General features: G+C 46.8%; 1 protein-coding gene across 3 annotated transcripts; it reads left to right on the top strand.

The window, feature by feature from the left end:
• The first annotated feature begins 2,445 nt into the window (after positions 1-2,445).
• katnal2 (katanin p60 subunit A-like 2) lies at positions 2,446-23,521 on the top strand. Of its 3 annotated transcripts, XM_036936719.1 has the most exons (16): positions 2,775-3,308; positions 3,580-3,650; positions 3,748-3,914; positions 4,207-4,243; positions 4,385-4,508; positions 6,321-6,419; positions 7,264-7,326; positions 9,362-9,439; positions 10,319-10,417; positions 10,907-10,970; positions 11,067-11,185; positions 11,265-11,356; positions 12,886-12,996; positions 22,032-22,194; positions 22,556-22,658; positions 23,264-23,521. In XM_036936719.1, exons 1-16 carry the CDS (start codon positions 3,258-3,260, stop codon positions 23,401-23,403), a joined length of 1,581 nt encoding a protein of 526 aa, XP_036792614.1. In that variant the 5' UTR covers positions 2,775-3,257; the 3' UTR covers positions 23,404-23,521. The 3 variants fall into 3 exon arrangements, with proteins under 3 accessions (XP_036792613.1, XP_036792614.1, XP_036792612.1); XM_036936718.1 differs by lacking the exons at positions 2,775-3,308; positions 23,264-23,521 and adding an exon at positions 2,446-2,520 and having other exon boundaries at positions 22,556-23,256; XM_036936717.1 differs by lacking the exon at positions 23,264-23,521 and having other exon boundaries at positions 2,779-3,308; positions 22,556-23,256.
• The last annotated feature ends 1,813 nt before the right edge of the window (positions 23,522-25,334 follow it).

Here is a 25,334-nt window from a genome sequence, read left to right on the forward strand (position 1 = left end):
TCACCACTTTCAGATACAACATGTGGAACTCTCATAGAGCCCGAAAAGGAGATGCTAAAAACTGACATACATGTAAATGATAATAGTGTCCTCATATTAATTTAGTTGACCAACAACCTTTCCAATGTTTGATGATACAGCCGGGAGCCATTTTCACCCAGGTGAAGTCCGTCTTCCACAAAGTAGCCAGGCCTATTCCAGAAGGAGTCAAAATTGTTGACGAAGGACTTTCCCAAGTCCTTGTTCAGACTCATTAACCACTGGTGAAGAGACCAAAGATGGCTAAAACACTCAGTCGCACAAGGCGAGGACATGTATTTGGGCCCGAGACAATTATTTATTCTGCTAATTTCTGAGCATTCTCTAAGAGTTGTAAGAAATGGTCTTTTAGCTTTAGAGTTTTCACATCATGTTATTAGACCCAATATGCAACACAACTGTTTTCAGAACAGGAATCTGTTTCTTGATGGTGGGCATGACCTCTGATAAATCCAATTCCTTAGCTCCAGGAAAACAAATTGTACTGGTATTTCTGACTTCCACCAATCTAACAACGGAGCTTCCCATAATAATGGTTGATGGCTGTTGTCCATTTCAAGCCGGAGCCCTCAGCCCAACCCTAACCCCATCAGGGGCTCTTCTAACTCGCCCCCCACAAATGACAGGAATAGCAGAGCCCACACTAGAACCCGGTGAAGCAGAACTCACCTTAGACCCCGGTGATGCCATCACAATGTTGGCCGACACGGAAGGAACATCCTACGCTGCATGACAAGATGGTGCCAGAACATCATGCCTCAGAGCGAAGCTATTCGATGTTGGCAGCCCATTCATGAATCCTGTCACCGCAGAGGGCTCAGAAAGTGGAGGATACCGACCTCGACTTCCGCAATGAACGTGACGTGTCTGCCTGTCCGGCCAGCCAGGTCCAGGAAAGGATCATCCCGCAATTCAGCAACAAAGGTCCCGCCGACTCCATTCTCCGTTGGTGAGCGATCACTTCCTAGCAGCGGCCAGTCCACCAAAGATAGCCTGCCCGAAGGTGAGACTCCCATCAGCCCAGCGCAATGCACGGCCCTCGGAGTGGAGAAAAATGAGAAAATCACAGGTCTTGGCTTTCCCAGAAGCCTGTGCAAATTAGCTATTTGTATGCCCAGCGTAGCCACTTTTTCTCTTTAGCTCTCCGCAAGCAGGAAATTATCGCACTTAAAGTGAGGGTGATCGACTTCCTATATACAACTCCTACAGAGTTGATAGTGCAACACGTCCTCCATTTGATCAATACAACGACTCTGAGATATGAATGATATTACTACAAAGATCATACACGTACTGTTAGCTAGCGAGCCAGCCAGCTAATGTTAGCTGGCAAGCTAACAGTACAGTTTATCTTGAAATGAAAACGACTTTCTGTCAAAATTAGAAACAAGTAATATCTGAAAATGTAGCTAGCCACAATATCTTACCCGTATACATGGAATGGATGCTTCTCCCTGTCACGGATTCCATGGTTGCCCTTAGTTTGAAGATGTGATCCGGAGACAGGTGTTCTCAAACTCCTTAGCTATCATACACCAATTCCACTGTTTCAAAACTCGGTCGTCCAGAAAGTGGAGAGCAACACTTATGCAGTTCTATTACGTGATATATATATTTTTTTAAAGCCGTGTTAGACAGGATTACCTATACATACTGACCAGTTCAAATAGACAGAAGCGTGCTACATGGCAGACCAATCCGAACTTGTCTCTCGGCATGTCCAGCCCACTCATTATCTCAGCCAATCATATTTTTCTGTGGCTAAAACAACTAGGCTTGTAATTTAACAATTGTATTCGTATTTACAGATGGCATGCACGTTTGTTATTAAGGCACATGAAAGTTCACATGTTCCAGAAGGCATTTCTGCCGAAATACACATTTTGATCAAAATAAAAGTTTACGTTCAAATGGTTCTCCTGTGAAGTATTGAAGCCTAAATAAGTTCAGGAGTAAAAATGTGTCTTGTTTCAGGAAACTAGGCGTATGTTGCGATAACAAAGGGGTTGAATACTTATTGACTCAAGACATTTCATATTTAAATTTTTATTTAATTTGTAAACATTTCTGAAAACTTCACTTTAACATTATAGGGTATTGTGTGTGTGTAGGCCACTAAAACAAAATCTCAACTTAATCCATTTTAAATTCAGGCTGTAACACAACAAAATGTGGAAAAAGTCAAGAGGTGTGAATACTTTCTGAAATGTACAAGCCATCATATTAGCTGCTAGCTTGCAGCACCTTGCCCGATCTGATTCATGTTCGGTATATAGGGCGTGTTCGTAAATTCTCTCTGGGTATCTACTCCGATTTCAAATCACTCTCGTCTGAGTGTGCCAGAGTTTACGAACGCTCAACACCCGTTGAATATGGCCGGTGTCACTAAACGTCAGCAAAAAAAAACGCAATTCAATTGTTGCCAGCAGCACAGTTACACTCACCAACGATCTGGATAACATGAAAACAGCCTCTTCTAGGGTGAGTAAAATGGTCAGAGTGAAGTGTTCTCTCATTTGTGTCTGGAAGTAGCTAGCAGTGTGCGCTCTGGACGCTCCAACAGCCGAAACGCTCGGGGATTTAGCAGCTGACAATCTGATAGAGCACACTCCAGAGCACACTCCGGCGTAAATTTACGAACGCCCAGAGCACACTCCGGCGTGAATTTACGAACGCCCAGAGCACACTCCGGCGTGAATTTACGAACGCCCAGAGCACACGCCGGCGTAAATTTACGAACGCCCAGAGCACACTCCGGCATGAATTTACGAATGCACCCATAGTTGATGAGAGACTTGGTCGTCTGGTTCGGTTAGGTGGCAGCAAGTAGCAACAGTACCTGTTAGGGTTGCGTAAATTCGAATCTGGTATCAGGATAAATATAACAATGAGTCACCGATTGTATACTATGTATTTTTTATTGTTCGTCGCTATGGTCAGTAATGCCGCGTTCAAAACACCTGGGAACTCGGAATCTCAGACTTCAGTGCGTTCAAAACAAATGGGAACTCGGGGACAAAACGAGCTCCGACTGGGAAAAATCAATTTGAACGGAATTCCAACCCGGGTCTCTTTCTAGAGCTCCGACATGCCGACCTGAAGATCACTGACGTCGTGATTTTGTCTCGTATGTTTCGAGTTCCCAGTTGTCTTAAACACAGCATTTTGCCCAAACCAGAAACCACAAAGTGTCACGCCGACAGATCGCAACATCCACAATGGAGCTTTCTTATCAATCTATCAGAACCGCGAATCAAGCAAGAGAGGCGGTGAGTATTGTTTAGATCAATGTGGCTTAATATACAAAGGAATCACTATATTTTTCGCATCGTGTTTGTATTAAGTAAGTTAACTTTCACAAGCTAACCAGTTAGCTAGCTAGGTGCATGAGTCATTCAGCGTCCACTGTTGCCTAGGCAGTCTGTCTTGGTGCTGTGTGGTGAATATGGTGCTGGAACAGAAAGCTGATCATGTTGCAGATGTCTGGTTGTTACCTGGCTTATCATTATATTACACTGATTAACTCGTTTCTTACATTAGGATGAAATGAGAACAGAGTCCAGAAGAAGAAATCTACTCATATTAATCTTTCATCATTTAATGGAGGCAGGGTAAGTCAGTGTGATATACTGCATATCTAGTCTGATTCCTGTAAAGTAGCCTAGGTCTACAGAGGGCTCGACTTGAACATGACTATGTTGTTGACAGGTACATGGATGCTGCCAGTGCTCTGGAACAGGATACCAATGTCTGCTTCCGGCGGTTTGAAGTGTGTGACAATATAGACCTGGACACAGTGTTGATGGAGTATGAGAGTTACTACTTCATCAAGTTCCAGAGATATCCCAAACTAACCAAGAAACTGCCAGAACCAGGTTGGCGTGGCGACAGAATCTCACTTTAATCATTTAGATGTTTGTATTATTATAGTGCCATGCATCTTCAAGGATGCCCAGCCCACGTGGGCTCATAAGACACTGCATTTTCTGTAGCAAAACAAAATAATAATGTATACATACACAAATACACAATTTCAATGAAAACCTATTGAAAAAGAACCTGCCGTTTCAGAGATATAGGTTATGTTGTGGTAATATGTGGTGATGCATCATATCATTAATTGCTATGTGTTTTGGGTTATCTCCTGTTCATCTCTTTTCAATCTAGTTGAAAGTAGACATGCAAGAAGTTGTGGAAAAAAGAGGTGAGCCCTTTTTCTCTGTTAAAACAAGCTTCAGAGTATGGTGTTGGATTTCTGGAATGGCTCAATATCAGTGTTCTGTGTAGCTCTTAGCTGTCTGCTGTGTTCTGTCTGTCCGTCCGTCTACCTGTCTGTGTCCTTCAGGGTCCCCTGCACTGGAGTTCAGCCCCTGCCCAGAATAAACTCCTCCCACAGACCCCCCTCCAGGGGTGGAGTCAAGAAGACAAAACCCAAGATGGTGGTCAAGGACGCCATTAAAGCTGTTGGTGTACGTTTTCACGCCACTCTGTTTCAAACAATCAAATTAGTTTACTGAATGTGCTTACATTTCACTATAGACACACCAGATGGAACAGGCTGTTTGTACCATGTGACATCCCAAATGGCACTATATTCCCTATATAGAACCGTATGGGACCTGGTCAAACAGTGCACTATATGGGGTAGAGGTCGACCGATTAATCGGAATGGCCGATTAATTAGGACCGATTTCAAGTTTTCATAACAATCGGAAATCTGTATTTTTGGACACTATTAAAAAAAAAAAACTTTAACACCTTTATTTATCAAGCCAAGTCAGTTAAGAACACATTCTTATTTTCAATGACAGCCTAGGAACAGTGGGTTATCTGCCTTGTTCAGGGGCAGAACGACAGATTTTTACCTTGTCAGCTCGGGGATTCGTTTTTGCAACCTTCCCGTTACTAGTCCAACGCTCTAACCACCTGCCTTACATTGCACTCCACGAGGAGCCTGCATGGCAAGCTAACCCTAACCTGTTACGTGAGGGCAGCAAGAAGCCAAGGTAAGTTACTAGCTAGCATTAAACTTATCTTATAAAAAACAATCAATCTTAACATAATCACTAGTTAACTACACATGGTTGATGATAATACTAGTTTATCTAGCGTGTCCTGCATTGCATACAATCGATGCAGTGCCTGTTCATTTCTTATCGAATCACAGCCTACTTTGCCAAACTGGTGATGATTTACACTGTTGTTGCACCAAACCTAACCATAAACATCAATGCCTTTCTTTAAAATCAATACACAAGTATATATTTTTAAACCTGCATATTTAGTTAATATTGCCTGCTAACATGAATTTCTTACAACATGGGAAATTGTGTCACTTCTCTTGCGTTCCGTGCAAGCAGTTTGGGCCACCTGGCTCGTTGTGAACTGTGTGAAGTCCATTTATTCCTAACAAAGACCGTAATTAATTTGCCAGAATTGTACACAATTATGACATAACATTGAAGGTTGTGCAATGTAACAGCAATATTTAGACTTCGGGATGCCACCCGTTAAATAATATAGGGAACGGTTTCGCATTTCACTGAAAGAATAAACCTTTTGTTTTCTACATGCCAGTTTCTGGATTTGACTATATTAATGACCAAAGGCTCGTATTTCTGTGTGTTATTATGTTATAATTAAGTCTATGATTTGATATTTGATAGAGCAGTCTGACTGAGCGATGGTAGGCAGCAGACTCGTAAGCATTCATTCAAACAGCACTTTCGTACGTTTGACAGCAGCTCTTCGCTGTGCTTCAAGCATTGAGCTGTTTATGATTTCAAGCCTATCAACTCCCGAGATTATGCTGGTGTAACCGATGTGAAATGGCTAGCTAGTTAGCGGGGTGCGCGCTAATTGCGTTTCAATCGGTGACGTCACGGGACGGAAGCTATACTGTTACACTGGCAATACTAAAGTGCCTATAAGAACATCCAATAGTCAAAGGTATATGAAATACAATTGGTATAGAGAGAAATAGTCCTATAATAACTACAACCTAAAACTTAACTGGGAATATTGAAGACTCATGTTAAAAGGAACCACCAGCTTTCATATGTTCTCATGTTCTGAGCAAGGAAGTGAAACGTTAGCTTTCTTACATGGCACATATTGCACTTTTACTTTCTTCTCCAACACTTTGTTTTTGCATTATTTAAACCAAATTTAACATGTTTAATTATTTATTTGAGGCTAAATTGATTTTATTGATGTATTATATTAAGGTAAAAGAAAAGTAGCCATTCAGATTCACATTCAGATACTGTTGATGGTTGCAGGAGAACGGGGGGCGCTCCTCTCCTCCAGAGCCGACAGAGTTCGGCCTGAATGTTTCCCCCATCATCAGGAACGGAGCAGGAGAAGGACAGATGAAGAAGGTAGGGAACGGAAACACACACACACACACATACACAGTTTTTTTACAACTAACCTTGAGAGGGGACACACAATTCAGTCCCATTCTAAATCCTATTTTTCCTAATCCTAACCGTAACCCTAGCTCCTAAACCTAATTCTAACCCTAGCTCCTAAACCTAATCCTAACCGTAACCCTAGCTCCTAATTCTAACCCTAACCCTAGCTCCTACACCTAATCCTAACCCTAGCTCCTAAACCTAATCCTAGCTCCTAAACCTAATCCTAACCCTAGCTCCTAAACCTAATTCTAACCCTAGCTCCTAAACCTAATTCTAACCCTAGCTCCTAAACCTAATCCTAACCGTAACCCTAGCTCCTAATCCTAACCGTAACCCTAGCTCCTAATCCTAACCGTAACCCTAGCTCCCAAACCTAATCCTAACCGTAACCCTAGCTCCTAAACCTTATCCTAACCGTAACCCTAGCTCCCAAACCTTATCCTAACCGTAACCCTAGCTCCTAAACCTTATCCTAACCGTAACCCTAGCTCCTAAACCTAATCCTAACCCTAGCTCCTAAACCTAATCCTAACCGTAACCCTAGCTCCTAAACCTAATCCTAACCCCCCTAGAAATAACATTTCACCTTGTGGGGACAAACCAAATGTCCCCAGTTGGTCCACTTTTTGTTTCAAATCAAATCAAAGTTTGTTTACTATTCTAGTGGGAACTTCTGGTCCTCACAAGTATAGTTAAACACGTCCACAGACACATACACACACAGTGTCAAAGTGTTTCATGAGTTTTAGCTGCTGGTATTTTGCTATGTTGATAGTCCTGTGGTTGTGTTGCTTTTCTCTGTTAGGGTCAGCTGATTGACTGCAGAGGCCTTATCCAGGATGCATCCAACAGTCTGTCAGAACCCATGGTACTGTACTCTGACCCCTAGCCCTACCGTCCAGACCCCATGGTACTGTACTCTGACCCCTAACCCTACCGTCCAGACCCCATGATACTGTACTCTGACCCCTAACTCTACCGTCCAGAACCCATGATACTGTACTCTGACCCCTAACCCTACCGTCCAGACCCCATGGTACTGTACTCTGACCCCTAACCCTACCGTCCAGACCCCATGGTACTGTACTCTGACCCCTAACCCTACCGTCCAGACCCCATGATACTATACTCTGACCCCTAACCCTACCGTCCAGACCCCATGATACTGTACTCTGACCCCTAACTCTACCGTCCAGAACCCATGATACTGTACTCTGACCCCTAACCCTACCGTCCAGACCCCATGATACTGTACTCTGGCCCCTAACCCTACCGTCCAGATCCCATAGTACTGTACTCTGACCCCTAACCCTACCGTCCAGACCCCATGATACTGTACTCTGACCCCTAACCCTACCATCCAGACCCCATGATACTGTACTCTGACCCCTAACCCTACCGTCCAGAACCCATGGTACTGTACTGATCCCTAACCCTACTGTCCAGACCCCATGATACTGTACTCTGACCCCTAACCCTACCGTCCAGACCCCATGATACTGTACTCTGACCCCTAACCCTACCGTCCAGATCCCATAGTACTGTACTCTGACCCCTAACCCTACCATCCAGACCCCATGATACTGTCCTCTGACCCCTAACCCTACCATCCAGACCCCATGATACTGTAGTCTGACCCCTAACCCTACCGCCCAGAACCCATGGGACTGTACTGACCCCTAACCCTACCGCCCAGACCCCATGATACTGTACTCTGACCCCTAACCCTACCGTCCAGACCGCATGATACTGTACTCTGACCCCTAACCCTACCGTCCAGATCCCATAGTACTGTATTTGTAGTCTGACCCCTAACCCTACCGTCCAGACCCCATGGTACTGTACTGACCCCTAACCCTACCGTCCAGACCCCATGATACTGTACTCTGACCCCTAACCCTACCGTCCAGACCCCATAGTACTGTATTTGTAGTCTGACCCCTAACCCTACCGTCCAGACCCCATGGTACTGTACTCTGACCCCTAACCCTACCGTCCAGACCCCATGATACTGTACTCTGACCCCTAACCCTACCGTCCAGACACCATAGTACTGTACTCTGACCCCTAACCTTACCGTCCAGACCCCATGGTACTGTACTCTGACCCCTAACCCTACTGTCCAGACCCCATGATACTGTACTCTGACCCCTAACCCTACCGTCCAGACCCCATGATACTGTACTCTGACCCCTAACCCTACTGTCCAGACCCCATGATACTGTACTCTGACCCCTAACCCTACCGTCAAGATCCCATAGTACTGTACTCTGACCCCTAACCCTACCATCCAGACCCCATGATACTGTACTCTGACCCCTAACCCTACCGGCCAGACCCCATAGTACTGTACTCTGACCCCTAACCCTACCGTCCAGACCCCATGATACTGTACTCTGACCCCTAACCCTACCGTCCAGACCCCATGATACTGTACTGACCCCTAACCCTACAGCCCAGACCCCATGATACTGTACTCTGACCCCTAACCCTACCGCCCAGACCCCATGATACCGTACTCTGACCCTAATGTCCAGACCCCATGATACTGTACTGACCCCTAACCCTACCGTCCAGACCCCATGGTACTGTACTCTGACCCCTAACCCTACCGTCCAGACCCCATGATACTGTACTCTGATCCCTAACCCTACCGTCCAGACCCCATGGTACTGTACTCTGACCCCTAAAGTCCAGACCCCATGATACTGTACTCTGACCCCTAACCCTACCGTCCAGACCCCATGGTACTGTACTCTGACCCCTAAAGTCCAGACCCCATGATACGGTACCCCCCCTTAACCCATGGTAACGTATACAGTCTGATCATATGCACACAGACCATGGAAGAGCTATGTGTAGAGGTCACCTCAAACCACAAAATGGTGTTCTCTTCTCTCTAGGAGCCTCTTCTGAAACCCCTCAGCGCCTTCATTGGGATGAACAGTGAGATGAGAGATCTGGCTGCTGTTATTAGCAGGGTAAGAGCTGTTATGAGCAGGGTAAGAGCTGTTGTTAGCAGGGTAAGAGCAGTTATGAGCAGGGTAAGAGCTGTTATGAGCAGGGTAAGAGCTGTTATGAGCAGGGTAAGAGCTGTTATGAGCAGGGTAAGAGCTGTTATGAGCAGGGTAAGAGCTGTTGTGAGCAGGGTAAGAGCTGTTGTGAGCAGGGTAAGAGCTGTTGTGAGCAGGGTAAGAGCTGTTGTTAGCAGGGTAAGAGCTGTTGTTAGCAGGGTAAGAGCTGTTGTTAGCAGGGTAAGAGCTGTTGTTAGCAGGGTAAGAGCTGTTGTTAGCAGGGTAAGAGCTGTTGTTAGCAGGGTAAGAGCTGTGTTAGCAGGGTAAGAGCTGTTGTTAGCAGGGTAAGAGCTGTTGTTAGCAGGGTAAGAGCTGTTGTTAGCAAGGTAAGAGCTGTTGTTAGCAAGGTAAGAGCTGTTGTTAGCAGGGTAAGAGCTGTTGTTAGCAAGGTAAGAGCTGTTGTTAGCAGGGTAAGAGCTGTTGTTAGCAGGGTAAGAGCTGTTGTTAGCAGGGTAAGAGCTGTTGTTAGCAGGGTAAGAGCTGTTGTTAGCAGGGTAAGAGCTGTTGTTAGCAGGGTAAGAGCTGTTGTTAGCAGGGTAAGAGCTGTTGTTAGCAGGGTAAGAGCTGTTGTTAGCAGGGTAAGAGCTGTTGTTAGCAGGGTAAGAGCTGTTGTTAGCAGGGTAAGAGCTGTTATGAGCAGGGTAAGAGCTGTTATTAGTCGTTGAAGACGTTCTTTTAATCTGTAATACTCAGGTGAAACACTAGAGGACTGAAGAGCTACCATTGTATGGAATGTGTGTGTTTATTAATGAATGTCTGAGCTCTACCCCTCTCCTCTCTCTAAAGGACATCTATTTACAGAACCCCGCTGTGCGCTGGGATGACATTATAGGCCTGCAGGCCGCCAAGCGATTAGTCAAAGAGGCTGTCGTCTACCCTATTAAGGTACAGGCCGTAAGCACCATGCTCTTTCTCTGCTGCTGTACCACTTCCATTCTACTTCTGAATATGTCTACACTAAAAGCATTAGGAAACAAGGTGCTGTTATTCGTGAAGGTATGGTCCATCTTAGAGTACGGCCCATCTTAGAGTACGGCCCATCTTAGAGTACGGCCCATCTTAGAGTACGGCCCATCTTAGAGTACGGCCCATCTTAGAGTACGGCCCATCTTAGAGTACGGCCCATCTTAGAGTACGGCCCATCTTAGAGTACGGCCCATCTTAGAGTACGGCCCATCTTAGAGTACGGCCCATCTTAGAGTACGGCCCATCTTAGAGTACGGCCCATCTTAGAGTACGGCCCATCTTAGAGTACGGCCCATCTTAGAGTACGGCCCATCTTAGAGTACGGCCCATCTGACAGTACGGTTGCTGCCCCGACATTGTAATTTGATCTGACTCTATAGAACTAACATTCCTTCATTCTGTCCTTAGTATCCACAGCTATTCACTGGCATCCTGTCTCCATGGAAAGGTCTGCTGTTATACGGACCTCCAGGTAACACCTACACACACACCTACACACACACACCTACACACACGCACACACACACCTACAGACACCTCCACACACACTCCTAACCTCTCCTCTCAGGTACAGGTAAGACACTGCTGGCCAAGGCTGTAGCCACAGAGTGTAACACCACCTTCTTCAACATCTCAGCCTCCAGCATCGTCAGCAAGTGGAGAGGAGACTCTGAGAAGCTGGTCAGGGTACGTGGCTGTCTGATGTCCCTGTATGAATGTTACAGACTGATGTTAATTAGTTGACATAATGCACTCCTCTCTCCAGGTGTTATTTGAGCTGGCTCGCTACCATGCCCCTTCCACCATTTTCCTGGATGAACTGGAGTCAGTTATGAGCCAGAGAGGGACTGGAGGAGGGTGAGTTACGGAGGGTGAGTTACGGAGGGGGAGTTACGGAGAGAGGGGAGGGGGAGTTACGGAGAGAGGGGGAGTTACGGAGAGAGGGGGAGTTACGGAGAGAGGGGGAGTTACGGAGAGAGGGGGAGTTACGGAGAGAGGGGGAGTTAGGGGGAGTTACGGAGAGAGGGGAGGGTGAGTTACGGAGAGGGGGGAGGGTGAGTTACGGAGAGGGGGGAGGGTGAGTTACGGAGAGGGGGGAGGGTGAGTTATGGAGAGAGGCGAGGGTGAGTTACGGAGGGTGAGTTACAGAAAGGGGAGGGTGAGTTACGGAGAGAGGGGAGGGTGAGTTACGGAGAGAGGGGAGGGTGAGTTACAGAGAGAAGGGAGGGTGAGTTACGGAGAGAGGGGAGGGTGAGTTATAGAGAAAGTGGAGGGTGAGTTACGGAGAGAGGGGAGGGTGAGTTACGGAGAGAGGGGAGGGTGAGTTACGGAGAGAGGGGAGGGTGAGTTACGGAGAGAGGGGAGGGTGAGTTACGGAGAGAGGGGAGGCTGAGTTACGGAGAGAGGGGAGTGTGAGTTAGAGAGAGGGGAGAGTGAGTTACGAAGAGAGTCGAGGGTGAGTTATAGAGAAGGAGTGGGGGAGGGGAGTTATAGAGACGGAGTGGGGGAGGGGGAGTTATAGAGACGGAGTGGGGGAGGGGGAGTTATAGAGAAGGAGTGGGGTAGGGCCGTTATAGAGAAGGGGAGGGGGAGTTAGAGAAGGAGTGGGGGAGGGGAAGTTATAGTGGGGGAGTTAGAGAAGGATTGGGGGAGGGGGAGTTATAGTGGGGGAGGGGGAGTTATAGTGGGGGGGTTATAATGGGGAGGGGGAGTTATAGTGGGGGAGGGGGAGTTACAGAGAACGAGTGGGGGAGGGGGAGTTATAGTGGGGGAGGGGGAGTTAGTGAAGGAGTGGGGGAGTTAGTGGGGGAGGGGGAGTTACAGAGAAGGAGTGGGGGAGGGGGAGTTATAATGGGGGAGGAGGAGTTATAGTGGGGGGAGTGGAATTATAATGGGGGAGGGGGAGTTAGTAAATGCTGCTCTCTGTGTTTTTAATGCGGCTCTGTGTTTTTAATGCGGCGCTCTGTGTTTTTAATGCGGCTCTCTGTGTTTTTAATTCGGCTCTCTGTGTTTTTAATGCTGCTCTCTGTGTTTTTAATGCTGCTCTCTGTGTTTTTAATGCGGCTCTCTGTGTTTTTAATGCGGCTCTCTGTGTTTTTAATGCGGCTCTGTGTTTTTAATGCGGCTCTCTGTGTTTTTAATGCGGCTCTCTGTGTTTTTAATGCGGCTCTCTGTGTTTTTAATGCGGCTCTCTGTGTTTTTAATGCTGCTCTCTGTGTTTTTAATGCGGCTCTCTGTGTCTTTAATGCTGCTCTCTGTGTTTTTAATGCTGCTCTCTGTGCTTTTAATGCTGCTCTCTGTGTTTTTAACGCTGTTCTCTGTTTTACTAATGGATTTATGTGTTATTAATGCTGCTCTTCGTTCTCTGTGTTGCTGTCCTGGTCCAGAGGAGAGCACGAGGGCAGCAGAAGGATGAAGACAGAGCTTTTGGTCCAGATGGATGGATTGGCCCGATCTGATGATCTGGTTTTTGTCCTGGCAGCATCTAACCTTCCCTGGTAGGTCTAACCCTAACCTTCCCTGGTAGGTCTAACCCTAACCTTCCCTGGTAGGTCTAACCCTAACCTTCCCTGGTAGGTCTAACCCTTACCTTCCCTGGTAGGTCTAACCCTTACCTTTCCTGGTAGGTCTAACCCTAACCTTCCCTGGTAGGTCTAACCCTAACCTTCCCTGGTAGGTCTAACCCTAACCTTCCCTGGTAGGTCTAACCCTAACCTTCCCTGGTAGGTCTAACCCTAACCTTCCCTGGTAGGTCTAACCATAACCTTCCCTGGTAGGTCTAACCATAACCTTCCCTGGTAGGTCTAACCATAACCTTCCCTGGTAGGTCTAACCCTTACCTTCCCTGGTAGGTCTAACCCTAACCTTCCCTGGTAGGTCTAACCCTAACCTTCCCTGGTAGGTCTAACCCTAACCTTCCCTGGTAGGTCTAACCCTAACCTTCCCTGGTAGGTCTAACCCTAACCTTCCCTGGTAGGTCTAACCATAACCTTCCCTGGTAGGTCTAACCCTAACCTTCCCTGGTAGGTCTAACCATAACCTTCCCTGGTAGGTCTAACCATAACCTTCCCTGGTAGGTCTAACCCTAACCTTCCCTGGTAGGTCTAACCCTAACCTTCCCTGGTAGGACTAACCCTAACTAACCTTAACCTACCCTGGTAGGTCTAACCCTAACCTCTCTAACACTAACCTACCCTAGTAAGACCTGGCGGTTGTCCTGGCAGTTTCAACCTACCCTGGTAAGTCCTGGCGTTTGTCCTGGCAGTCTCTAACCTACCCTGGTAAGTCCTGGCGTTTGTCCTGGCAGTCTCTAACCTGCCCTGGTAAGACCTGGCATTTGTCCTGGCAGTCTCTAACCTACCCTGGTAAGTCCTGGCGTTTGTCCTGGCAGCCTCTAACCTACCCTGGTGAGGCCTGGCAGCCTCTAACCTACCCGGATGAGACCTGCCGTTTGTCCTGGCAGCCTCTAACCTACCATGGTAAGTCCTGGCAGCCTCTAACCTACCCTGGTGAGACCTGGCAGCCTCTAACCTACCCTGGTGATACCTGGCAGCCTCTAACCTACCCTGGCGTTTGTCCTGGCAGCCTCTAACCTACCCTGGTAAGTCCTGGCAGCCTCTAACCTACCCTGGTGTCATGACGTTGGCCTCTTTGGGTATAACAAGCCCCATCCCCCACTCCCTGCCTCCCCCTTTCCTCCTTCAACTACGTTGCTGTGGTCAGAGAGGCGTTGTATAGTATAGAGAGAGTATATTTTCATAGAGGACAAAGGAAATCCTTCCACCTCACAGAACTTGAGGTACGAACAAATTTCATGTTCCGGAGAAAGTATAAAAGATGGGTGAAGAATCCAGCTACGAACTGGTCCGTTTGTCACAACTTGGGGAAGCTCATGGGAGACGGTGTGGCCACATTACCATAATGCTGTTTATATAATAGACTCAGATATGAGGTTTACATCAAATGTAGTATAAGATGAATGAGTGAGTATGATACTGTTTGTATAATTGTGTAATATGATTTTGGACTGTTTTATGAAGAAAAATACAATTCCCTTTTGATTTGAACTAAATCAGAGGACTGCCCCTGAGCCCAGTTAGGGTCAGACATCCTGGACCGCCCCTGAGCCCAGTTAGGGTCAGACATCCTGGACCGCCCCTGAGCCCAGTTAGGGTCAGGCCTCCTGGGACAGCCCTTTTTCGGCCCTTCCGAATAAAACCCCCACTCGGGTTTTCGATCAGCAGACCGAGCTTACCTCAATTACGAGATGGCTAAAGGTTGCAGACCATGTTTTTCTCCATGAGGAGGACAAAGGTTGTGGACCATTGCTGAATTTTTTAATCATACCACGTGGTTAAACTCTTAGACTATCGATACCGACAGAATAAGAACAAGTCTTTGATATTAATTACTAGTCTGCAGCTAGGAATTCGGTATCACTGAACGCGAAGAACGACAACCGCCGAAACATCCATTCTATAACAAAAATAATGAATGTCACTCTGAACTATCCACTATAACCACGACAGAGAGAGAGAGGGAGAGAGACGGACAATTCTACAAAGGAAATGAACTTTTCACCAGCGATCAAGACGACACACTGAGCGTAAACATATATATATTGATTGCAATTGTTCCTGAATGAGTGAGTGTTCATGTGCAAAGGATTAGCATTTCAATTGTTATAATTATCACTTTGTCGTGACTTCTTAGTCGACCCCCACTTCCCCTTTGTCTAACAAGCCGCCATGCCGGTTTAGCCCACTAGGGCACATTCTCATTTCATGTAACCACATTTACCATATTTACTGTTTGTTTATGCATTTCTGTGAATTACTTAGTTAGTAATAAATAAATTATTTAAGACAATTGATGTATGGATGACTTGGTTCGTGCAGATAACCAACAATTTATGACGTTTGGAATGAGACTAACGTGAGGTAAAGTAAATAATTCATTAATCAGAAGATTATGGATCAGATATGAAAATATCTGAAAAGACACAACATTTATGGCGCCCCCGGGTAAGGAATCTAAGATAGAATTAGACTTTGCTGTGGAATTCTATATATCAATTGTGCAAACAGAATTGTACAAACAGACTGCTTTGTATACATTCAAATTGGTTGTGTGTGTGTGTTCCCATTGGAAGAGGCTACAGAGCGCCTCCGGTAGTGGTTTTTAGTGTCAGAGCAATGAGTGATAAATTCCAGATTTAGTCCGTTAGGCCAAACATATTAACTTCTAGAGCCAGAAAGGTTAGAAATTAGAAGATATTCTTTCCTTCCGAACCTAAGTATTTTTGCCCGCCTACCGCACTACACCTGTGTGGACTGACTACAGCACTACACCAGTGTGGACTGACTACAGCACTACACCAGTGTGGACTGACTACAGCACTACACCAGTGTGGACTGACTACAGCACTACACCAGTGTGGACTGACTACAGCACTACACCAGTGTGGACTGACTACAGCACTACACCAGTGTGGACTGACTACAGCACTACACCAGTGTGGACTGACTATAGCACTACACCAGTGTGGACTGACTACAGCACTACACCAGTGTGGACTGACTACAGCACTACACCAGTGTGGACTGACTACAGCACTACACCAGTGTGGACTGACTACAGCACTACACCAGTGTGGACTGACTACAGGCATACCCGTATTATGTACCGTGTCGCTCCAGGCAACATAACTCTAGCAAAGTATGCCGAAAGGTTTAATGTGAGATGTCACTAGTAAACCCACCCTTTCCATGGTGAGAGGACCCTATTTTGTGCTTAGAACGTGATATTTCTGAACAATTTAGGATTACGAGATGCTAAACTAACAGAAGGGGAACATTTTTCACTTCCTGTGTTCCGTTTAAAATCCTCCACCTTCCGTGACGGAAGTCCCGCCCTTTGTACTTCCGTTTGATTTCAGCATTCTGCATCACTGCTGGTGAAGAATCACAAGTACATTTCTTAAAATAAGTGTTGGAAATCCAAACGTGGATCACGTTAAAATAATCCAGCAACCTCAATTGCTTGGGTCTCATTCAATTTATTTATTTAAATTGTTGGACATACCTTTCTAGGTTCTTCCAATTAAACGAGACACTTTAAACTTTGCAATAGTAACCTAGATGAACCAACTTCCCAGGTTAATTTAAAATGTAATACCCAGATAGCCTATCCAGGTATGATATCATTATCATTGATTAATTCAATTTGCTTTTGCAAATTCATTCACGTCAAACTTCCACAGTACTGTCCAGTACTGATGGTTCATTAACGTCTATAAATAGATTAAAATCATCTTTGCAGCTCCCAATATATTCCAAAACCAAACTTTGGAAAATTAGGAAAAACATTTTTTCCTTTCAAAATGTTCTAATAATGTGCAAGCTATCAGAGGGGGTAGTCCCCACTCGCTATCAGAGGGGGTAGTCCCCAATTGCCCGCTAATTAGTGAACCTCCACCCGCAAATGGATTGATCTCTGACCTCAGCAGCGATACCAACCCTAATTATGCCATTAGTGGAAAAGCAGACAACAACGCTTTCCAAAATCAACCATCGGGCGCAGGCCTCGTAAAGGTTCTCTCCAGTCTAGCCCTGATGTCTTGCCACCCAAGATTGGCATCTGTCCAATACCGCAGTGCACAGCTGAAGCACGAGCAGTTAATGGGAGACATAAAGGGACAGAGGGAGAGAACCGGGAAACCAATGACAAATGCTGAAAAGGGAAAAATTCTGCTAGCTATGGAATTGCGCTTGAAAACGAAACAATTAAATGTAATTGCAAAAACGTATGACGATGAACAAGTACAAGCTCTTCAACAAAATTGTCTTCTACAGGAACAAGGATCATATGCTACAGGAACAACTTGATTTAGCCAAAACTAAATACGATGATGTTCACGCCAAACTAGATAAATCTGAAGAGTTATCTACAAACAGGAGCGCTCAACTTGATAACATGCATGCAGTTTTGTTGAACGTTACTCAAAGTAACACGATTCTACTCAAAACGCTGCAGGCCAAAGACGATCAGTTAATGAACACAATGACAAAGGTGGATGACAAATCAGCAGAACTCATTGAAGTCGCTGACCAAATGAATGATGAGAGAACTCAGGTGATGAAGATTAAAATATTGATTTCTAAGCAAGTGGAGGAAATCTCATCACTGAATCTTTCGCTCCGTACTCAAGACCTCTATCTGCAAGCCATGACAGATAAGTTTGAGACCGAAAGGAGCAAGTGTGACACTCAAGTGTCCAAAATCAGTACTCTAAGCGCTCAAGTGGACTCTGCAATGCAGGTACCATCTGGAGGAAGTCCAGAATGGTCACGCTCTACAGCGGGATTACCAATCCAAGCAACCGGAGCCCAAGCCTGTCCCTCAGTCTTCTCCTCTTGGCCATTCGGCACTGAGTAATATTGCGCTTCTTGGCCAACAACAAGGCTTGGCTTCTCCTCTTGGCCTTTCGGCCCCAATCTCTCCAAAGGATGAAGCCAACCCTTTCCGCCCGCTTGGCGCAGAATACCTTGACAAACTCATCAAGAATTTCCCCACCTTTGACCCCGTTCCAGGTCAGCCAAACGATACTGAGACGTTCCTAGCTGACATAGAGGACGCGTTGGATGGCTACCCGAACGCTACGGGTTCTGACAGGGTTTACCTGTTGAAGCAAACGTCAAATAGACACGTGACAAGGTTCACACACTGAGAGCACGAGAGAGAGCGCTGGCTAACACCGGCTGGCTAACACCGTCAAACAAGCTCGGAACGAACATCCACAAGCTTACTATCATAGGCTTTGTTCAGCTTACTTTGGCCTACTCACTGAAACAGGCATGGAAGACCTGTTACCTTTTAAACAAATGTTCCTGTCGAACATGTATCCTACCGTCATTACCTACTTGGGCCCTGCCCCCCACGTTGGCTTGCCTATCTTACAACTCAGAGAGCTTACAAGCACAGCTTTTGAAGCATCAAAAGTTCACAACGCTAAGAGCCCTTACCAATCGGTTTTGAAGTTTGACCAGGAGCACCCACTCCAGTTAGAGGGTGCATTATCAGGTATTGGAGCGTTGAGAGATGATGCACAACAACAGTTTCTACCACAAAACTATGATTCCAAAAACCTCCGCGGTCTAAATAACTGTAAAGTACGTCTCCCCTGAGCCCAGTTAGGGTCAGGCCTCCTGGGACAGCCCTTTTTCGGCCCTTCCGAATAAAACCCCCACTCGGGTTTTCGATCAGCAGACCGAGCTTACCTCAATTACGAGATGGCTAAAGGTTGCAGACCATGTTTTTCTCCATTAGGGGAGACAAAGGTTGTGGACCATTGCTGAATCTTTTAACCTGTAACGGCTGTCTTCCTCCGACGAGGAGGAGGAGTAGTAAGGATCGGAGAACCAATGCGCAGCGCGGTACGTGTTCATGCTCTTTATTAAAACAAGCGAACACTGAAACAAAACAATAAACGACACGTGAAATATCCGTGTGGAACACACAGACACAGAAAATAAACACCCATGAAACACAGGTGGAAAAAGGCTACCTAAGTATGATTCTCAATCAGAGACAACAAATGACACCTGCCTGTGTTTGAGATTCATACCAGGCCAAACGCAAAACACAACATAGACAAACCCACCCAACTCACGCCCTAAAACAAGTCAAAGGAACTAAGGTCAGAACGTGACAGTACCCCCTCCCCCCAAAGGTGCGGACTCTGGCCGCAAAACCTGAACCTATAGGGGAGGGTCTGGGTGGGTGTCTGTCCGCGGTGGCGGCTCTGGCGCGGGACGTGGACCCCACTCCACCATAGTCTTTGTCCGCCTCCTCAACCGCCTCCGTGGCCTCTTTCGAGCGGCAACCCTCACCGCTGACCTCGGACTGTGAACCCTAGCAATGGGTCCCGAATGGACAGGAGATTCCGGCAGCGCCTGACAGGCGGGAGACTCCGGCTGTGCCGGAGTGAAGGATGACTCCAGCCACGCCGGAGTGACGGGCGACTCCAGCCGCTCCGGACAGACGGGCCCACTCCGGACAGACGGGCGACCCCGGCCGCTCCGGACAGACGGGCGACCCCGGCCGCTCCGGACAGACGGGCGACCCCGGCCGCTCCGGACAGACGTGCGACCCCGGCGGCTCCGGACAGACGGGCGGCTCCGGACAGACGGGCGACAACTAACGACACCTGCCTCTGATTGAGAACCATACCAGGCCAAACGCAAAACACAACATAGAAAACGGAACATAGACAAACCACCCAACTCACCCTGACCATACTAAAACAAAGACAAATCAAAGGAACTAAGGTCAGAACATGACATAACCATACCACGTGGTTAAACTCTTAGACTATCGATACCGACAGAATAAGAACAAGTCTTTGATATTAATTACTAGTCTGCAGCTAGGAATTCGGTATCATTGAACGTGAAGAACGACAACTGCCGAAACAACCATTCTATAACGAAACAAATGAATGTCACTCTGAACTATCTACTATAACCACGACAGAGAGAGAGAGATGGACAATTCTACAAAATAAATGAACTTTTCATCAGCGATCAAGACGACACACTGAGCGTAAATATATATATTGATTGCAATTGTTCCCGAATGAGTGAGCGTTCATGTGCAAAGGATTAGCATTTCAATTGTTATAATTATCACTTTGTCGTGACTTCTTAGTCGACCCCCACTTCCCCTTTTGTCTAACAAGCCGCCATGCCATACTGTTTGTTTATGCATTTCTGTGAATTACTTAGTAATAAATAAATGATTTAAGACAATTGATGTATGGATGACTCATACATGACAATTTACAACGTTTGGAATGAGACTGACGTGAGGTAAAGTAAATAATTCATTAATCAGAAGACTATGGATCAGATATGAAAATATCTGAAAAGTTATTTTAGGAAATTAGAACTTTGTAATCGGAATATTTTTCCTTGGTGCCCCGACTTCCTAGTATTTACGGTTACATGATTAATCAGTCTAATCGCGTAATAACTAATTACAGAGAATCTTTGATAAAAAACTATAAGTCTTCAGTTAGTAAAGACACGACACTGGTAAGTCCTGGAATCCTCTAACCTGCCCTGTTAAGACCTGGCGTATGTCCTGGCAGCATCTAACCTGCCCTGGTAAGTCCTGGCATCCTCTAACCTGCCCTGGTAAGACCTGGCATCCTCTAACCTGCCCTGGTGAGACTTGGCATTTGTCCTGACAGCCTCTAACCTACCCTGGTAAGTCCTGGCATCCTCTAACCTGCCCTGGTAAGACCTGGCATTTTTCCTGACAGCCTCTAACCTACCCTGGTAAGTCCTGGCAGCCTCTAACCTGCCCTGGTGAGACCTGGCGTATGTCCTGGCAGCCTCTAACCTGCCCTGGTAAGACCTGGCAGTCTCTAACCTGCCCTGGTGAGACCTGGTGTTTGTCCTGGCAGCCTTTAACCTAACCCGGGTAGACCTGGCAGTCTCTAACCTGCCCTGGTAAGAACTGGCGTATGTCCTGGCATCCTCTAACCTGCCCTGGTAAGACCTGGCGTATGTCCTGGCAGCCTCTAACCTGCCCTGGTAAGACCTGGCACCCTCTAACCTGCCCTAGTTAGACCTGGCATATGTCCTGGCAGCCTCTAACCTGCCCTGGTAAGACCTGGCAGCCTCTAACCTGCCCTGGTAAGACCTGGCAGCCTCTAACCTGCCCTTGTAAGTCCTGGCCTATGTCCTGGCAGCCTCTAACCTGCCCTGGTAGGTCCAGGCGTATGTCCTGGCAGCATCTAACCTGCCCTGGTAAGACCTGGCGTATGTCCTGGCAGCCTCTATCCTGCCCTGGTAAGACCTGGCGTATGTCCTGGCAGCCTCTAACCTGCCCTGGTGAGACCTGGCGTATGTCCTGGCATCCTCTAACCTGCCCTGGTGAGACCTGGTGTATGTCCTGGCAGCCTCTAACCTGCCCTGGTGAGACCTGGCGTATGTCCTGGCAGCCTCTAACCTGCCCTGGTGAGACCTGGCGTATGTCCTGGCATCCTCTAACCTGCCCTGGTGAGACCTGGCGTATGTCCTGGCAGCCTCTAACCTGCCCTGGTAAGTCCAGGCGTATGTCCTGGCAGCATCTAACCTGCCCTGGTAAGTCCAGGCGTATGTCCTGGCAGCATCTAACCTGCCCTGGTAAGACCTGGCGTATGTCCTGGCAGCCTCTATCCTGCCCTGGTAAGACCTGGCGTATGTCCTGGCAGCCTCTAACCTGCCCTGGTGAGACCTGGCGTATGTCCTGGCAGCCTCTAACCTGCCCTGGTGAGACCTGGCGTATGTCCTGGCAGCCTCTAACCTGCACTGGTAAGCTCAGAAGAACTGGAACCGTATTTATCAAGCTGCTCAGGGTGTTGACTATATCTCTACCTGCTCCTAGATCAAGGTTCAACACCTACAGGGTCAGGAGGGTTACAGGTATGACAGGTGGTCTCAGTAACAGAAGAGGTTTCTCCCTCTGTCTCTCTTCGTCTTCTCAGGGAGCTGGATCATGCCATGCTGAGACGTCTGGAGAAAAGGATTATGGTTGGCCTTCCCTCTGGCAATGCCCGACAGGCCATGGTCTCTCATTGGCTGCCTCCACTCAGCTGCACTGGAGGGGTGGAGCTACGCACCGAGCTGGCCTATGAGATGATTGCACAGGTAGGGGGGAGGAACAGTGGGATCTCACATCTCTGTTGACCAAAAGATTGACTACTAAAAAGCTGTTCTTGCCATAATATGGACTTGTTTGGTAAAAGACCATCTTCTGTACACCACCCCTACCTTGTCACAACACAACTGATTGGCTCAAACGCATTAAGAACTTCTAACAAGGCACACCTGTTAATTGAAATTGTATAGTAGTTAAGTAATAGATGTTATCTTGTATCATAGTAAGTTATCTAGTTGTAGTAGTTAATAGTAGTAATAATGTTATCTTGTATCATAGTAGGTTAGCTAGTTGTAGTAGTAATAGATGTTGTTGTCTTGATATATTAATACTAATATCTATATATTCTAGGCGACGGAAGGATACTCTGGGTCTGATATCAGGCTGGTGTGTAAAGAAGCAGCCATGAGACCAGTCAGGAAGATATTTGATGCTCTAGAGAGCCACCAGCAGGGTAAGGAAACAGCCGTGAGACCAGTCAGGAAGATATTTGATGCTCTGCAGAGCCACCAGCAGGGTAAGGAAACAGCCATGAGACCAGTCAGGAAGATATTTTATGCTCTGCAGAGCCACCAGCAGGGTAAGGAAACAGCCGTGAGACCAGTCAGGAAGATATTTGATGCTCTGCAGAGCCACCAGCAGGGTAAGGAAACAGCCGTGAGACCAGTCAGGAAGATATTTGATGCTCTGCAGAGCCACCAGCAGGGTAAGGAAACAGCCATGAGACCAGTCAGGAAGATATTTTATGCTCTGCAGAGCCACCAGCAGGGTAAGGAAACAGCCGTGAGACCAGTCAGGAAGATATTTGATGCTCTGCAGAGCCACCAGCAGGGTAAGGAAACAGCCGTGAGACCAGTCAGGAAGATATTTTATGCTCTGCAGAGCCACCAGCAGGGTTACATTGTAATATTTACTCAAAAAAAATGGAGGATCTCGTTTTTCAGTAGCACTTGGCTGTGTGCGATTAGCATGTAGAATCATCTGGAAATTAGTAGAAAATGACGGCCGTGGTGATAGGACGGCTATCCGTTATTAATAATACCACTCCTCCCCTTACAGGGAGCTGCAACATGCCTGTCATTCACCTGGAAACTGTGACAACAGACGACTTCCTGGAGGTGATCGCTCACACCAAACCCTCGGCCAGGAACCTTATAGACAAATACACCGCCTGGGAGACTGAGTACGAGTCTGTGTGACACACTCAACATAGCAATATACAGTGCCTTCAGAAAGTATTCAGACCCCTTGACTTTTTCCACATTTTGTTATTTTACAACCTTAATTTAAAATGTATTCCAAAAATATTTTTTTGAACTTTACATTTGACCCCTTTTTCTCCCCAATTTCGTGGTATCCAATTGTTTAGTAGCTACTGGCTCGGGAGAGACGAAGGTTGAAAGTCATGTGTCCTCCGATACACAACCCAACCAAGCCTAACCCTTCTTAACACAGCGGGCGCATCCAACCCAGAAGCCAGCCACACCAATGTGTCGGAGGAAACTTCATGCACCTGGCAACCTTGGTTAGCGTGCACTGCGCCCGGCCCGCCACAGGAGTCGCTGGTGTGCGATGAGACAAGGATATCCCTACCGGCTAAGCCCTCCCTAACCCGGACGACGCTGGGCCAATTGTGCGTCGACCCCATGGACCTACCGGGTGCGGCCGGTTGCGACAGAGCCTGGACGCGAACCCAGAGTCTCTGGTGGCACAGCTGGCGCTGCAGTACAGCGCCCTTAACCACTGCACCACCAGGGAGGGCCTTAAAAGATAAAATAAAATATTTTAAAAAACTCATCTACACACAATAACCCTTAATGACGAAGCGAAAACAGTTAAAAAAATAAATCAACAGAAATATCTTAATTACATAAGTATTCAGACCCTTTGCTATGAGGCTCGAAATTGTGCTCAGGGACATCCTGTTTTCGTTGATCATCCTTGAGATGTTTCTACAACTTGATTCGAGTCCGTCTGTGATAAATTCAATTGATTGGACATGATTTGGAAAGACACACACCTGTCTATATGAGGTCCCACAGTTGACAGTGCATGTCAGAGCAGAAACCAAGCTATGACGTCTAAGGAATTGTCCGTAGAGCTCTGAGACAGGATTGTGTCAAGAAACAGATCTGGGAAGTGTACCAAAAAATGTCTGCAGCATTGAAGATCCCCAAGAACACAGCGCCCTCCATCAGTCTTAAATGGAAGAAGTTTGGAACCACCAAGACTCTTCCTAGAGCTGGCCTCCCAGCCAAACTGAGAAATCCATGGAGAAGGGCCTTGGTCAGGGAGGTGACCAAGATCCCGATGGTCACTCTGACAGACATCCATAGTTCTTCTGTGGAGATGGGACAACCTTCCAAAAGGACAACCATCTCTGCAGCACTCTACCAATTAGGGCTTTATGGTAGAGTTGCCACTCCTCAGTAAAAGGCACATGACAGCCCACTTGGAATTTGCCAAAAGGCACCTAGACTCTCAGACCATGAGAAACAAGATTCTCTGGTCTTATGAAACCAAGATTGAACTCTTTAGCCTGAATGCCAAGTGTCAAGTCGGGAGGAAACCTGACACCATCTCTACGGTGAAGCATGGTGGTAGCATGAGGGTATGTTTTTCAGTGCCAGGGACTGGGAGACTAGTCAGGATTGAGAGAAATATGAACGGAGCAAAGTACAGAAAGATCATTGACGAAAACCTGGTCCAGAGCACTCAGGACCTCAGACTGGGGTGGAGGTTCACCTTCCAACAGGACTACGACCCTAATCGCACAGCCAAGACAATCAGGAGTGGCTTCAGGACAAGTCTCTGAATGTCCTTGAGTGGTCCAGCCAGAGCCCGTACTCGAACATCTCTGGAGAGACCTGAAAATAGCTGTGCAGTGACACTCCCCATCCAACCTGACAGAGCTTGAGAGGATCTGCAGAGAAGAATGGAAGAAACTCCCCAAATACAGGTGTGCCAAGCTTGTAGCGTCATACCCAAGAAGACTCAAGGCTGTAATCGCTGCCAAAGGTGTTTCAACAAAGTACTGAGTAAAGGGTCAGAATTTCTTTCATCTAAAAAAACAGTTTTTGCTTTGTCATTATTGGGTATTGTGTGTAGATTGATATGGGATTTTTAAAAA

Source organism: Oncorhynchus mykiss, chromosome 12 (assembly GCF_013265735.2).
Source record: "Oncorhynchus mykiss isolate Arlee chromosome 12, USDA_OmykA_1.1, whole genome shotgun sequence".
NCBI lineage: Eukaryota > Metazoa > Chordata > Actinopteri > Salmoniformes > Salmonidae > Oncorhynchus > Oncorhynchus mykiss.

What these genes read in the sequence shown, in the direction of transcription:
- katnal2 (XM_036936717.1), top strand. Translation starts at nt 3,258, where the DNA reads ATGGAGCTTTCTTATCAATCTATCAGAACCGCGAATCAAGCAAGAGAG. An exon ending in GAGAAGGACAGATGAAGAAG is followed by an intron (nt 6,420 to 7,263) that starts GTAGGGAACGGA and finishes TTTCTCTGTTAG; the next exon opens with GGTCAGCTGATTGACTGCAG. An exon ending in ACTCTGAGAAGCTGGTCAGG is followed by an intron (nt 11,186 to 11,264) that starts GTACGTGGCTGT and finishes TCCTCTCTCCAG; the next exon opens with GTGTTATTTGAGCTGGCTCG.